The 12,347-nt window shown below is 35.5% G+C and overlaps 2 protein-coding genes across 2 annotated transcripts; one reads left to right on the top strand and one right to left on the bottom strand.

The window, feature by feature from the left end:
* The first annotated feature begins 7,037 nt into the window (after positions 1-7,037).
* On the top strand, positions 7,038-10,247 carry LOC139858485 (F-box protein SKIP8-like). The gene is made up of 4 exons (XM_071847332.1): positions 7,038-7,121; positions 7,295-7,581; positions 9,003-9,199; positions 9,557-10,247. The coding sequence occupies exons 2-4, from the start codon at positions 7,318-7,320 to the stop codon at positions 9,819-9,821; spliced, it is 726 nt and encodes a 241-aa protein (XP_071703433.1). The 5' UTR covers positions 7,038-7,121; positions 7,295-7,317; the 3' UTR covers positions 9,822-10,247.
* A 499-nt stretch (positions 10,248-10,746) lies between these two features.
* Positions 10,747-11,385, bottom strand: LOC139860442 (uncharacterized). The gene has a single exon (XM_071849201.1). The coding sequence runs from the start codon at positions 11,383-11,385 to the stop codon at positions 10,747-10,749; it is 639 nt and encodes a 212-aa protein (XP_071705302.1).
* Positions 11,386-12,347: the final 962 nt, after the last annotated feature.

Here is a 12,347-nt window from a genome sequence, read left to right as displayed (position 1 = left end):
TCTCCTATTAAGAGGACCCAAACCCTGTTTGTTACTGTCGTATGTATGTAGTTTGCGTGTCATGTATGATGTAGACTTTTGGTTCATATGTTTGTGATCGTAGTAAGACCTTGAGGATTCGTTTTTCCTACCTTAGACACATGTGAGTTGGTGGTGACCTTTAAGAAGTATGTTTGAATAGAGCTTTCCATGTAGTCTTGACTGAAGATAGGAAAACTATGTTTTGTTGTTATGTGAGGATTATTACTAGCCTGGCTGTACCGTTGCAGGATTTGACTAGCTATGTAGGACTCGTAGAGTTGTACTGAGAAGTTGTTGACTTTTGTGAATTGATGTGACTCATTAGATGTCAGTATAAGAGACGTTCGTTTAGTGACTTTCTTGGAAGTGGAGAAGACTTTAATCGAAATAGGAATTCAGTTCAAGCTGAATTGTGATGAATCTTGACTAGGTCAGAAGACGTGATTAGAACAGTGATCTTATTACTGTTAAGGTAGAATCATTGATCTAATAGTTCGATAGTGACTAATGTGAATATCTTATCTTTTGAAGATTTGAATGCAAGGTCGAGGACGGACAATAATAGTATTTGCAAATAAGACGAAGTAAGTAGGTATAGTTTATTGAATGTTGGGTCGGATTTTCAATTATGGTTGCTAAAGAGGACTTAGTAGAATTAAGATCGAGCTGGAACAGAGTTACTTGTTTACCTACAAGACTTATTGCTGTTTTGACAGTCTTAGATTGTAAAATCTATTAGTTGGGATATAGTAGAAATTTATAACTAACGGTGATTTCAGAAAATAGACCGTGTTTTATTGATGAATTCTATTAAGATCTTGTTCCAAAATACTCGAAATGAAAGTGTGATTTAGAATGATGTATTACGTCTGGCCAACGAAAATACATTGTAGTGAATCATACAGTAGTTTCGAGAGTCGGAAAAGATGTAACGAGTGTTAGATCGGGTGTTGTTTGACGATGATTGTGATTTTCGATGAACTGTTGACCGAGAGTAGACTTTTTCAACATAGTAATGTTAGTTGAACAATATTTGAACCTAGGCTATTGATGATCGAATAAGTCTTAGTTTTGAGTTCTGATGAAGTTCAAAGCAAAATAAAGTCGATGCAGAGATAGTTTCAGTGGTGTCAAACGCGTGTATTGATATCATTTGACGGACTCAATTGTTAGATGGATGTTTATTGCTTATGGGGTGGATATCGTTGACTTGAAATCCATGATTCGAATGATTAATGTTGATTTAATATTGCATTTTTAAGTGTTTCTTCTAATGATGATGATATGAATAAAATTAGGTTTTAAGTAATGAATTTTGGGTAAGTATCAACTTAGATAAGTGATTTATGACGAAACCCTTAAATATCAAATTTGAACTAGGTATTTAATTGCGGGCTCTGGTAGCACTTTAACCAAGTGACGATTTTTCTGATGTAACTGTAGCAGTGTTGGGCATGTGTATTGATGTTACTTGAGGAAATTAATAGTTGGATAATTACATTAAGAATGTGTGGACGATTATTCTTTACTCAAGATTTGTGATGTAATGATTGAATTGATTTGAAATTGGGTTGGTAATCATTTCAACTATGATTGAGTTGATCAGATTAACGATTTAGTCGTTGAATAATTGGGGAACATTGAACCAGATAAGAGAATTTCAACGAAATTCTTAAATATCAGGATTGAAACAAGTATTAAATTACGGAATTTGGGTAAATCAGTGTAATCCGAGTTGATTTGGCTATGTTGTAGTGATGAAATTAGCTAAGTTTGTGTATTCTAAGGTAAGTGATAGTCATTATTCAGTGTTTTAGAGTGAGTTGATTTAGGAAATTCGATGAAAGTGACTCGAGAATAACCTCAAATCATGATTGACAGATATAATGTTGTGGGTCATTAGTAGTGACTCGAGAGTTAGTGTGTAAAACCTAGACATGAGATGGAATTTTTGTGGTATTTCGTAAGATTATTGATAGATCAAGTTTGGAATTCAGACGAAATTAGACTTTTTCAGTTATTAGATAGCGGTAGGTTTTCAGCATTGAACTTCTTTAGCTCGTGGTAAAGACTGTTTTCTAGACCAGAATGTGAGGAACGATTCGGATATCGTGTAATGTAAGTAAGTAAGTTTGCAGATCGGCATATAGCGGGTCTCGACACTTGGATAGTAGACTAGCAGATGATGTGTTTGGCCTTAGACCGATAAGTTAGCTTTTGACCTACGAGAATGGACGGAGCTTTGTAAGGCATATGACCGTAGGACATGATTTGGCTTAGGTTACGTTGTGGCCCGTTTTGGTGATTTGTAATACCCATGACCTTTGTTGATTTAGTGATGTAGAATTGTGGGCTTAACTGAGTTGCGTTTTCATGTGACACGATGACAACAGACTGATGACTTAGAATAAACTGAATATAAGATTTAATGGGTTAACTTTATGGGTAATCTCGAAATTTGATGGATCAGTCCGATTTAATGAAATTGACAGTATATAACCGTTGGTATCTTCAGAAAGTGGGGTGTAGTGACAGTTTGACGTGAAACTTTTTGTGGAAGTCAATTAAGGTGATGACGGGTCTATATTATACGTTTGGGTTGTCTTGTATTTGAATGAATGTTGATTGCATCTAGTGTTGAATTATTTAATCGTTATCCTCTTAGCATAGTGCTAGGATAAAAGATGACGTGCGCGGCCTTGTTAAACAGTTGATTGTTGGTACTTGGTTACCCCTTCGAGCGATAATTGTGATGCTATAGACAATTGCAGGATAAATTATCTGAATGTGTGTTGCATGATTGGAGTTGGTCGTAACAGAAAGGGTTAGCACTGACTTAGTGACGGTGAGTATTTAAATTAATGATTTTCGCTTATAGGTTGGCAGATGAGAAAACTAATGAACCTTGGTAATGCTTGTTATCTTAGGATGTGTTTTGGTGTAGCTACCGGTGTGACCAATTGTGTTGGTATTTGTTCCATGTGACCCGTGTTGGCTATGACTTAGCAGATTCCGAGGACGAAATCTCTTTAAGGGGGGTAGATTTGTAACACCCTTGAAGCGGGCCTAGCTGTTAGATTACTATTTTGCCCTCAGGTTGTGTGGTGTTATTATATGCTTTTATTCTAATTTTATATTTTGTATTATTTAATGATGTGGATAGGACCAGTATGTGACAAGGGTCACAGAACAAGTTTGTTTATTTAATTTGGACTCCGTTAGGACAGTCAAATTAAGTACGAAAGATATCAGATAACTGATAAATACCCGTGTGTTGCTCAGTGTGGGAATTTAACCCAAATATGATTCCTAGTGTTGCCATTTCTTGCATTTTCCAGATTCTTCCCAAATCACACTCCGTACTTCATCTCCTTCACCTACCAAACCCTAATCCTTAATCCTTGTTCTTGAGCTCAAATTGATCTTAGAATCGTGTTCTTTGTTGTCTACTGATTCTAACAAAGTAAGTAACATGTATTTTTGTGTTCAATTCGATGTTAAATTCATAGTTTTGTGTGGGTTTTGTAAAAAGCTTGAATTTGTGTCAAAACTAGTGATTTAAGTGTTGTTATGGTCAAATTGTTGTGGGTTTTGAGTCTATAACAAGTAGTGAACAAGTTGTGGTCGATTTTTGGCGTTTAAAACGAGCTCTAGATCGAGATTTGAGGATTTCATCGTGAAGTCCGTAGCCTTTGTTCAGTTTCTGAGGAAGATGAATACAGTCGGCCGACTGTCGGTCGACAGTCGACCGACTGAGGGTTGAACCGACCGACTGGCGAGTGAACCGACCGACTGAGTTTGACTTTCGGCCGATTGTGTAAATACTAAATAAGTCGACCGATTGAGAAAGTTAGTCGACCGGTTGTGTCAACAGTCGACCGACTGTCTACGTCAGTCGACCGATTGAGGAGACAGTCGACCGACTGTGTGTCCAGGGCAGAATATTTTACCTAAGTGTTGATTGTTAGCCGTTATGCTGCCAGTTTGTATATTGATGGAATATGTGTGTATGTATATATGTATATATATTGTGATTATAATATTGTTAGCATTTGGAATATGATTTGCTAACTTGTGAGTATTGTTTTCAGGTGATACAGACGAGGAAAAGACTCGGTGATATTAGACTACCGAGTGATGCCGGTATCGGTGAGTGGGACTAACTGGAGAATATAGTATATAGTAGCATGTTATATCATGACTGCCATGCTTGTTAGATATACTTATTGGTGTGGATAGTTAGTACATTGTGATGACTGCATGTTGGTTGATGCTTGTCTGCTGGAGCCCAGTGCGTCCCTATTGTGTGGTGGCCTCGGTAGGAGAAATCAACCTGCGGGTTGGGTTCCTCATGTGGTGGCCTAGACAGCCGTGGTGTATATATATGTGAATGACGCGTCCGTCGCGTGTGGATTATGTATATACATACGGTGGTGGAGGAACTTCTGGTAAGCCCCAGTCCGATCAGCTGGTGGTTAATGGTTTGGCCGAGCCGCCAGAGTCTCTGTAGACGGCACTTGGGTGATGTTTGTGTGTTAGCCTATGTGACATGAGTAGTATGACGGTTCCTGTATACTATTGCCTATAGTTAGTTGCACTCACTTAGCTTCGTGCTAATCCCCCACATCTTCCCTGCAGGTTATGGATTTGTTGTATGCTAGTTATCAGGGTGAAGATGGGATGTTGGAAGATATGTTTGACAAAGTCGGAAACTCTGATGTCGTATCTTTTCTATTATAGTTGTATTTACGTTTTAATATAACACCCGGTCGTTTATTTATTAACATGTTTTTCATTAAGTGGATTATATATGTATATATACATTTTTAACTTATATACTAGTTAAATTGGTCTTCCGCTGTATAAAAAAAAAAAATATGGGGTGTTATAATTTCTTACTTCTCTTCTTTACTCCTTGTCAATATATATTAGTAAGAAGTCTTATTGCTAGGCATAGGCCACTAAAGGTAGTTATAAGCCTATTGAATTATAACAATGGAATGATTTTTTTCTTTTTAGCGAAAAAAATGGATAAACTTTTATATAACAAAAGAAGGTTCAGCAAAAGAATGAGACCTCTTAAAAACTTACAAACCAAAAGAAACCCAAGCATAACTAATTAAAACTAAACCCAAGCAAAGCTCACTAAACCAACTATAAATCCAAAAGGCTTACGAAGCGCTAAAGAACACGATTACGCAGAGAAAAAGAAGATAACCAATCTAACCGAATATCGGAAAATTAAGAATCATCAAAATACCCAAAAGGACATCCATCATCACATGAAATAAAAACGCTCAAGTGTCTTTGATATATTTGCTAAACACTTCCATCTCCTCATCATCATGAGACAGTTTCTTTTTTCTTTCCTTTCTCGACAGTTTCTTTTTTCTTTCCTTTCTCGACTTTTAATTTGTGTCGATTCGGAAGGCGGGTCTCTAGAACTAATAACGATTCCCCTTTGAACGACTTCCATCTTGTCCATAACTTCGTTAAAATCCATATAGGAATCGAAAATTAAGGGTTTTTTTTACCAACGGATTTGTCAAATTTAGGCGCAACGGATTGCAAAACACGGGGATCCTTGACCAATTCATCCTTTGATCCATCAACTTCACAAAGGCGCGGCCCAGCAATTAAGAAGCCCTATAACACAGGCCCATGAGCCAAACCTACCTCGACCCAATAAAAGCTCCTTTATCCTTAACAACAACATCTTTGGTATCAACCTTCGACATCGACTCGGGATTCAATTTAGATGATCCAAATCATCCATGAGCTCGTCAACCGAGTCGATAACCGGGATAATACATTCAATAGAAGAAACCTTAACCCGATTATCATTCGCCGGACTCGATTCAAAAGCATTAGGAGTGAGAATGCGAACACGAACAACAAACAAATCATTAGACACCAGCGAAATCGATTTTGGAACAGTCATTCCCCTTGTCAACATTAAGAGGAGATTTTCGAGCCAAACAACTAAAGGTAACTTTAACACGAACAAAACAAAAAAAAAAGTTAACTTTAACATGGAATGATGAGGTTGCTAAAGAGCAATAAATTCAAAGCTGTATTAATTTCCACTTTACATCCTTGTAATTTTGAGAATAGACATAGTGTGCCAAAATTTGCTAGCACGTACAAAAAAAAATGTAACTTTAACATGGAATGATGAGGTTGCTAAAGAGCAATTAATTCAAAGCTGTACTAATTTCCACTTTACATCCTTGTAATTTTGAGAATAGGCATAGTGTGCCAAAATTTGCTAGCACGTACAAAAAAAGAAAAGAAAAAAGGTAACTTTAACATGAAATGATGAGGTTGCTAAAGAGCAATATATAAATTCAAAGCTGTATTAATTTTCACTTTACATCCTTGTAATTTTGAGAATAGACATAGTGTGCCAAAATATGCTGGCACGTACAAATAAACGAGTAAACGGATAATATTTTTCTGTTCAAACTATTCGGGAAAGGAGAATATTTTCTATTGAGATGTACATGGTCTATTGGGCCTCAAGATATATGTTTCTACTGAGATTTGAACATGATACCTTTAAGAAGAACTTAGGACCAAACCTCTCAATTTTCTCGAGATAATTAAGCATATAAGATATCCCGGTGTATGTTTTATTGTTCGTATTTATATAGTCTATTTGCAAGTAGTCCGCTCGCTAGTTGCATGTGAACCTTTACATGCGAAATGATGTGCTCACTTAACTTAATTTTCACATAAAAAATTTACACACAATGTGATAGTCAATAACATAAACCAATTAGAATTCAAGGTTCATATTCTCTCTTTATTCTCCTTCTTTACATTGTTGGTTAATTTTTAATTGAGTGAAAATTTTAATTAAAAAATTAGTGGATGAATTATTTCTCAAATCTTAAAAAGACTAAATCACCCTTCAAGGCTATGTAAACTCTTTAACGGAAGCCGTTACGGCGTCAAAATATAGTTACCAACATCACATATTCACATATACATTTCCGTCGTCAGTTACAGGTCGTCCTCAACCGGCACTTTCTATCTGAGAACCCTCATTGTTGTCGCCGATCTCTCATGCTACCGTAACGTTAGGGTTTTCATTAAAGGTACCTTAACAATGAGTTATATATTATATAAAAATAATATAATATATATTATTCTATTAACCCTAATTGTGACTCTAATTTGTTGTTTCTTCTCACTATTACCTCTCCAATTGTTTAAATTTTTAAATCCGATAAACCTAGGGTTTGTAATTGTGCGTGTTCTAATTGTAAAGGATCAGTTGGAGGCTGTGAATCTATGGCGGTTACGGCGACGGCGAGGATGATAAATGGTGGTGCTGCTGGTGGTGGCGGAGGACAGGCGGTGGTGGTTGAAACGGAGATGGATTGGGAACGGCAGCAGGTGATTGGTGCGTCGATGATGGAACAATTGATGCCGGAGATTACAACGCATGCTTTGAGTTATTTGGATTACGCTAGTATTTGTAGGCTGTCAGTGACTAATTCTTCAATGAGGAGGGCTGCTAATGATGATAATGCTTGGAAGGCTCTGTATCATAAGGTTGTTGTTCTTTTAAAGGTTTGCGTTATTGGCTATATGTAAATATGATATCTGCTTTATAGTTGGCTGTAGTTTATATTAGTTGTTATTCTTGGTTTGAGGCACAGAAACTATATCCTTATAAATTAAAGGAAGTCGCTTGATTGTGATTTGAAAACGTAGGGTGTGTTTGTTTGCTTCTGAATGAGTCCATTCAGTGCTGAGCACTGAATCGTTCAGTGTGTTTGATGTGTGACTCTGAATGAAGAGTAGGTGCTGAACAAGCTCTAAACGATTCACCTTCAAGAATGTCTCTAAACCATTCAGTGGTACACTTCTCCCCTAAATACCCTTTTATTCTCATTGTTTTCCCCATCTCATCTCTTTCACATCGACAAATCTCTGCTTCTCAAATCTTTCACGGAGTAAATTTTTCTCACCAGGTAATTTTTTCTCCATCCTAAAAAATTAAAATCTTCAAAATCATAACTTTTATTTTCTCATCTTCTACCATACATCTATTTATCCTCTTTATATGCTTGTAATGATTTCTTTTAAAATAAGATAGAGCCATAAATTATACTTAAGGTTAAAATGGTAATTTTAACTTATTCAGAGTATTGATTCAGGATTGTTATCAAACAGTGAATTTTCATTCAGAGTCATATCGATTCAGAGCTTCTGAACCATTCGGAACTCTGAACCATTCAGTGCTAAATCATTCAGTTTTATCAAATGCACCCTAAGATATTCAAAATGATGTAGATTGAGAAATGTTGAGGCTCAATATGTTTTTCAGTTGATGTGATACACGCACTTATGTGGGAAAGAAATGGTTTTTTACCGCACCGGTCTGTCTTTTATCAAACTGACATTTTATTATCTAAAAATGGAGTGTATTTTCACTAGCATGATGATTACGAATCTGCAGTTTTCTATGTTGCAGTGTTTAGTACTATCATGATAAGATTTTTTATTTTTTCAAACATCATAACTTAAGTATACCTATTAAGTTTTTTGACTTATTCCTATTTCAGAATTAAGCATTTTCTTATAGTTAGCTTATAACTAATGCGGTATATGGTTTGAAATAAATTTTCAGAGTCTAGTAACAGTATAACCTACATTAATATGTTCTTAGAATATGGGCAATCTATAGATTATGGTGGTATATGCTTATATCTGAACTTCAAGATGTATTTGTTGAATGCTTGTATGTTGCTATTTATATCTGTTTTTTGTTGTCTACCAAAAAAAACACCTATTAAATGTGCAGTTATTCAATCTTTAGTTAATAAAATGTTAGTTTTACCCTCGCATCTAAAACAATCATGACTCGCAAAACTCGTAGTATTCAGTTTTTGTTCTTATACTGTATTTGTTTGGCCTCATGAACATATCCTTTTTGGTTTGCCTCTAAATCCGTATCCTTGAACATTCAGGATTTTACAACAGAACAATATAATGTTACCCCTGCTAATGGGTGGAAGGCCTATTATGCAATTACTAGGGAAATTTTGAATATCAATCAACGTTTTTTTGACATCATTAGAGAAAGATCTCTTCTAGATACGCGTCGGCTATGGCTTGTTGCAGATTATGTCAAATGTTTTCATGCATCAGGGGAGGTCCATACAGGGTAAGCTTCTCGTTACTCCTTCAATCAAATTGTTTTCTTCACTTATTAATTACACTTCCTCTATACTAATCAGTTTGGTGACTGGCCTGGCCCGTTTCGCCCAAAAACGTCTAATTAGTCGGTCAACGCTAAAAAGCCAGGTCAAAGTTGGTCTGAGTCGGTCAAAGTCAAGGTTGACCAAAGTTATGTCAAAATTTTTATATTTATACACTCAGATTTCGTGCTCTATATACACGTTTGAAATATTTAATATTTATGTTTTAAATATTTATGTGTAACATATATATATATATATATATATATATATATATATATATATATATATGTGTTAAATACGGTTTGGAATGCACAATGCAGGTATATTGGGGTTATAAGGAGTTGGGAGCAGGCGTTAGAGTGGGAGCCAGTATTTAATTTTCAGGTGCGTGATGTTAGGTCGCGTGTACTGCCGGGTGTAGCGTGGTTGACGATGAAAGCAATTTCTGTGCTGGAGGATCACCCTATTCTGAACATGACAAATGTGTATGAGTTTCACAGTGGTCAGTGGTTCATGGTTCATCATCATAGCTCCGTGATGCGTGCCGAAGGTCAAGTGGCTAATCAACCAGCTTTACCGGGGTAACATATGAAAACTTATAGGCTTCATTCATATTGAATTTAGAATTTAGATGATTACTTTTTAAGGAAGGCGGAAAATGGTACAGATCTTTTTATAGTAGGATTGCAGTAACTCTTGAATATATATTGGGTTTACTTCTGGATATTTTGATCTTGGTATATTAATCTCTCTATCTATGGAGGTCAATCTAGATTTATTATGATGATCATTTTGTACCTTCCAATTGTGTGCAAATGTGTACACATTTAGGCTTCTACTAAACCAAGAATCAAGATCTTAATCCAATATAGATTATTGAAGTTAGACAGGTACTTGTTACAGGCCTTGACCTGGTTTGGTTGCCACTGGTGGTCAGTAATGATGTAATTTATTTTGAAACTATACTAGATTCTTCCTTTTTCTTACTCATAATGTATGTTTTTATCTCAATTTAGCCTTCAAAATTAAGATACTATCTGGTCAATATTGATCGATCGATTAAATGCGAGTAAATTCAAATCTTTTTTGTTGAATTGAGCTTTAGGTTGAATGCTCTGTTTCTATGATCCAAATTTTTTTCAGAACGGCAACACACACCGAATACAAATTTATTCACGAATATGCCCTTGACGAGGCTTGAACCCCCAACCTTACATTTTAACAAAAGCTTAACACCAACGGAAACTTCTTTACATCAGCATAAAGCATCTCCCATGGAATTAATCACAACATTTAAGGGTTCCATCCAAATTTTGCAGATAATGTGTATTCAAACGGTTTCTTGAAGGTTATGACAAAAAATAATTACTTCTAATGTTTTATAGATGAACAAGTCTCTATAAATAAAATAAAAATGAAAATGTTAATTTTAGATCTTCATTACTCAATACAAAACATCAAATTACATAAAAACTGGAATAAGGAGTTCCATCCAATATTGCTACAGAACTTATTTAAGCTGCTGCTGCAGCAACCATGAAGTGACTGATTTTGGTGATGAACTATCATCAGTCACCATTCTATTCATCACATTACAAAAAATCGGCTTCACTTTAACCCCCCAATAACTCGTGCTCCGACGTGGGACCGTCTTCAACGAGCTAGCTGCCGCCACACGCATCTGCTCAATCAACGCTTCAGTGTTCCCTTCCTCCGACAATATATCTCCCAACTGTTTCGTATCGATCACCAGTTTCACTTTCCATACACCTTTTCTGGGCGCCGGTAACACTTCAAAACCCGACCCGTCTGATAAATTCTTCGCTACAAGCTGCAACGCTACTGCACTGGTCGACATTCTTACAGGCTCGGTTTCAAATCCAACAGGTTCTAAATGACCCAACGTCTTTTGGGCTCGATCATCTGAAGCCAGAGGAAACAGATAGTATATTTGATCACCGGTTAGTAACACGTCGTTGTTTAATGGCAACAACAGTTGATCTTTTCTGAAAATCCCATGTCCCGGGTGGTTTTTAACGATCTCTGAGACGGATTTTGGGGCGTTAAATGCTAATATTTGACCCGTGGGTTTCATGACCCGAATCGGGTCAAGGCGTGTATCGAATCCTTTGTAAGAACAATTGCCCATTTTTTTGTATGCTATATCAGAAAACTTGAAAATGGTGTTTAGCATGTATATATAGTGGTTTGAAGTTCAATGAATATAGATAATAAAATAAAAATAAAAATAAACAATAATAACTAAATATATTTGAAAATTTGAATTAGTTGTATAATTATGAGACAAGACCGTTGGGAGCATCAAATTAAATTAAACGATCCAACGCAGAGAATAATTGATTAAAAAAGGACATGAACATGTTCAAATAAATTAAGGTGAGTAAGGATAATTAAATACTATTAATGCTCATTAATGTTATCACCCATATGAATGAACCTCATTTCAAAAACTAGATGGGTGTCTCGGATAATAAAATGATTTCAATACTTAGTTATATACTTACATAGTTACATTGGTATAGTACTGTAACACATTAGCGTAAAAAGTAAAATGATCATACAGATAAAGGGCTAAGGTTTCGTTTTATCAGCCTACCTGATAGAATGCAGTATTAATAATTAGTACGAGTAACTTGTATAAAAGTAAATATGAATGCGATTAACAAATTATATATATATATATATATATCACTATTATTTTATATAAATCTTCTAATACTATACATTGTCCAGTATAAACTTTTAATACAAAATTTTAATAGATGTAATATAAAATTATTGTTGTAATTGTTGTTGTTATTATTATTATTACTACTACTGCCCGGTGATACTACTATCACACCACCCACCACCACTACCACTACTAGCACCACAAATACCTCTACCCCCCACTATTACTGCCACTACCACCACTACTACTGTCACCATCCATCACCACTACTACTACTACGACCACCACCACCACGTACTACTACCGCCGCCACCAGTACTACTGTAATTATTACTACTACTACAATTATTATTATTTTTATTATTATTATTATTATTATTATTATTATTATTATTATTATTATTATTATTATTATTATT

The sequence above is a fragment of the Rutidosis leptorrhynchoides genome, chromosome 7 (genome assembly GCF_046630445.1).
Source record: "Rutidosis leptorrhynchoides isolate AG116_Rl617_1_P2 chromosome 7, CSIRO_AGI_Rlap_v1, whole genome shotgun sequence".
Taxonomy (NCBI): Eukaryota; Viridiplantae; Streptophyta; class Magnoliopsida; order Asterales; family Asteraceae; genus Rutidosis; species Rutidosis leptorrhynchoides.
This window is presented reverse-complemented; position numbering and strand designations above follow the sequence as displayed.

Coding starts and splice junctions, on each gene's coding strand:
- LOC139858485 (XM_071847332.1), top strand. CDS start 7,318: ATGGCGGTTACGGCGACGGCGAGGATGATAAATGGTGGTGCTGCTGGT. Junction 7,582..9,002: donor GGAAGGCTCTGTATCATAAG/GTTGTTGTTCTT, acceptor TTGAACATTCAG/GATTTTACAACAGAACAATA. Junction 9,200..9,556: donor TCAGGGGAGGTCCATACAGG/GTAAGCTTCTCG, acceptor TGCACAATGCAG/GTATATTGGGGTTATAAGGA.
- LOC139860442 (XM_071849201.1), bottom strand. CDS start 11,385: ATGGGCAATTGTTCTTACAAAGGATTCGATACACGCCTTGACCCGATT.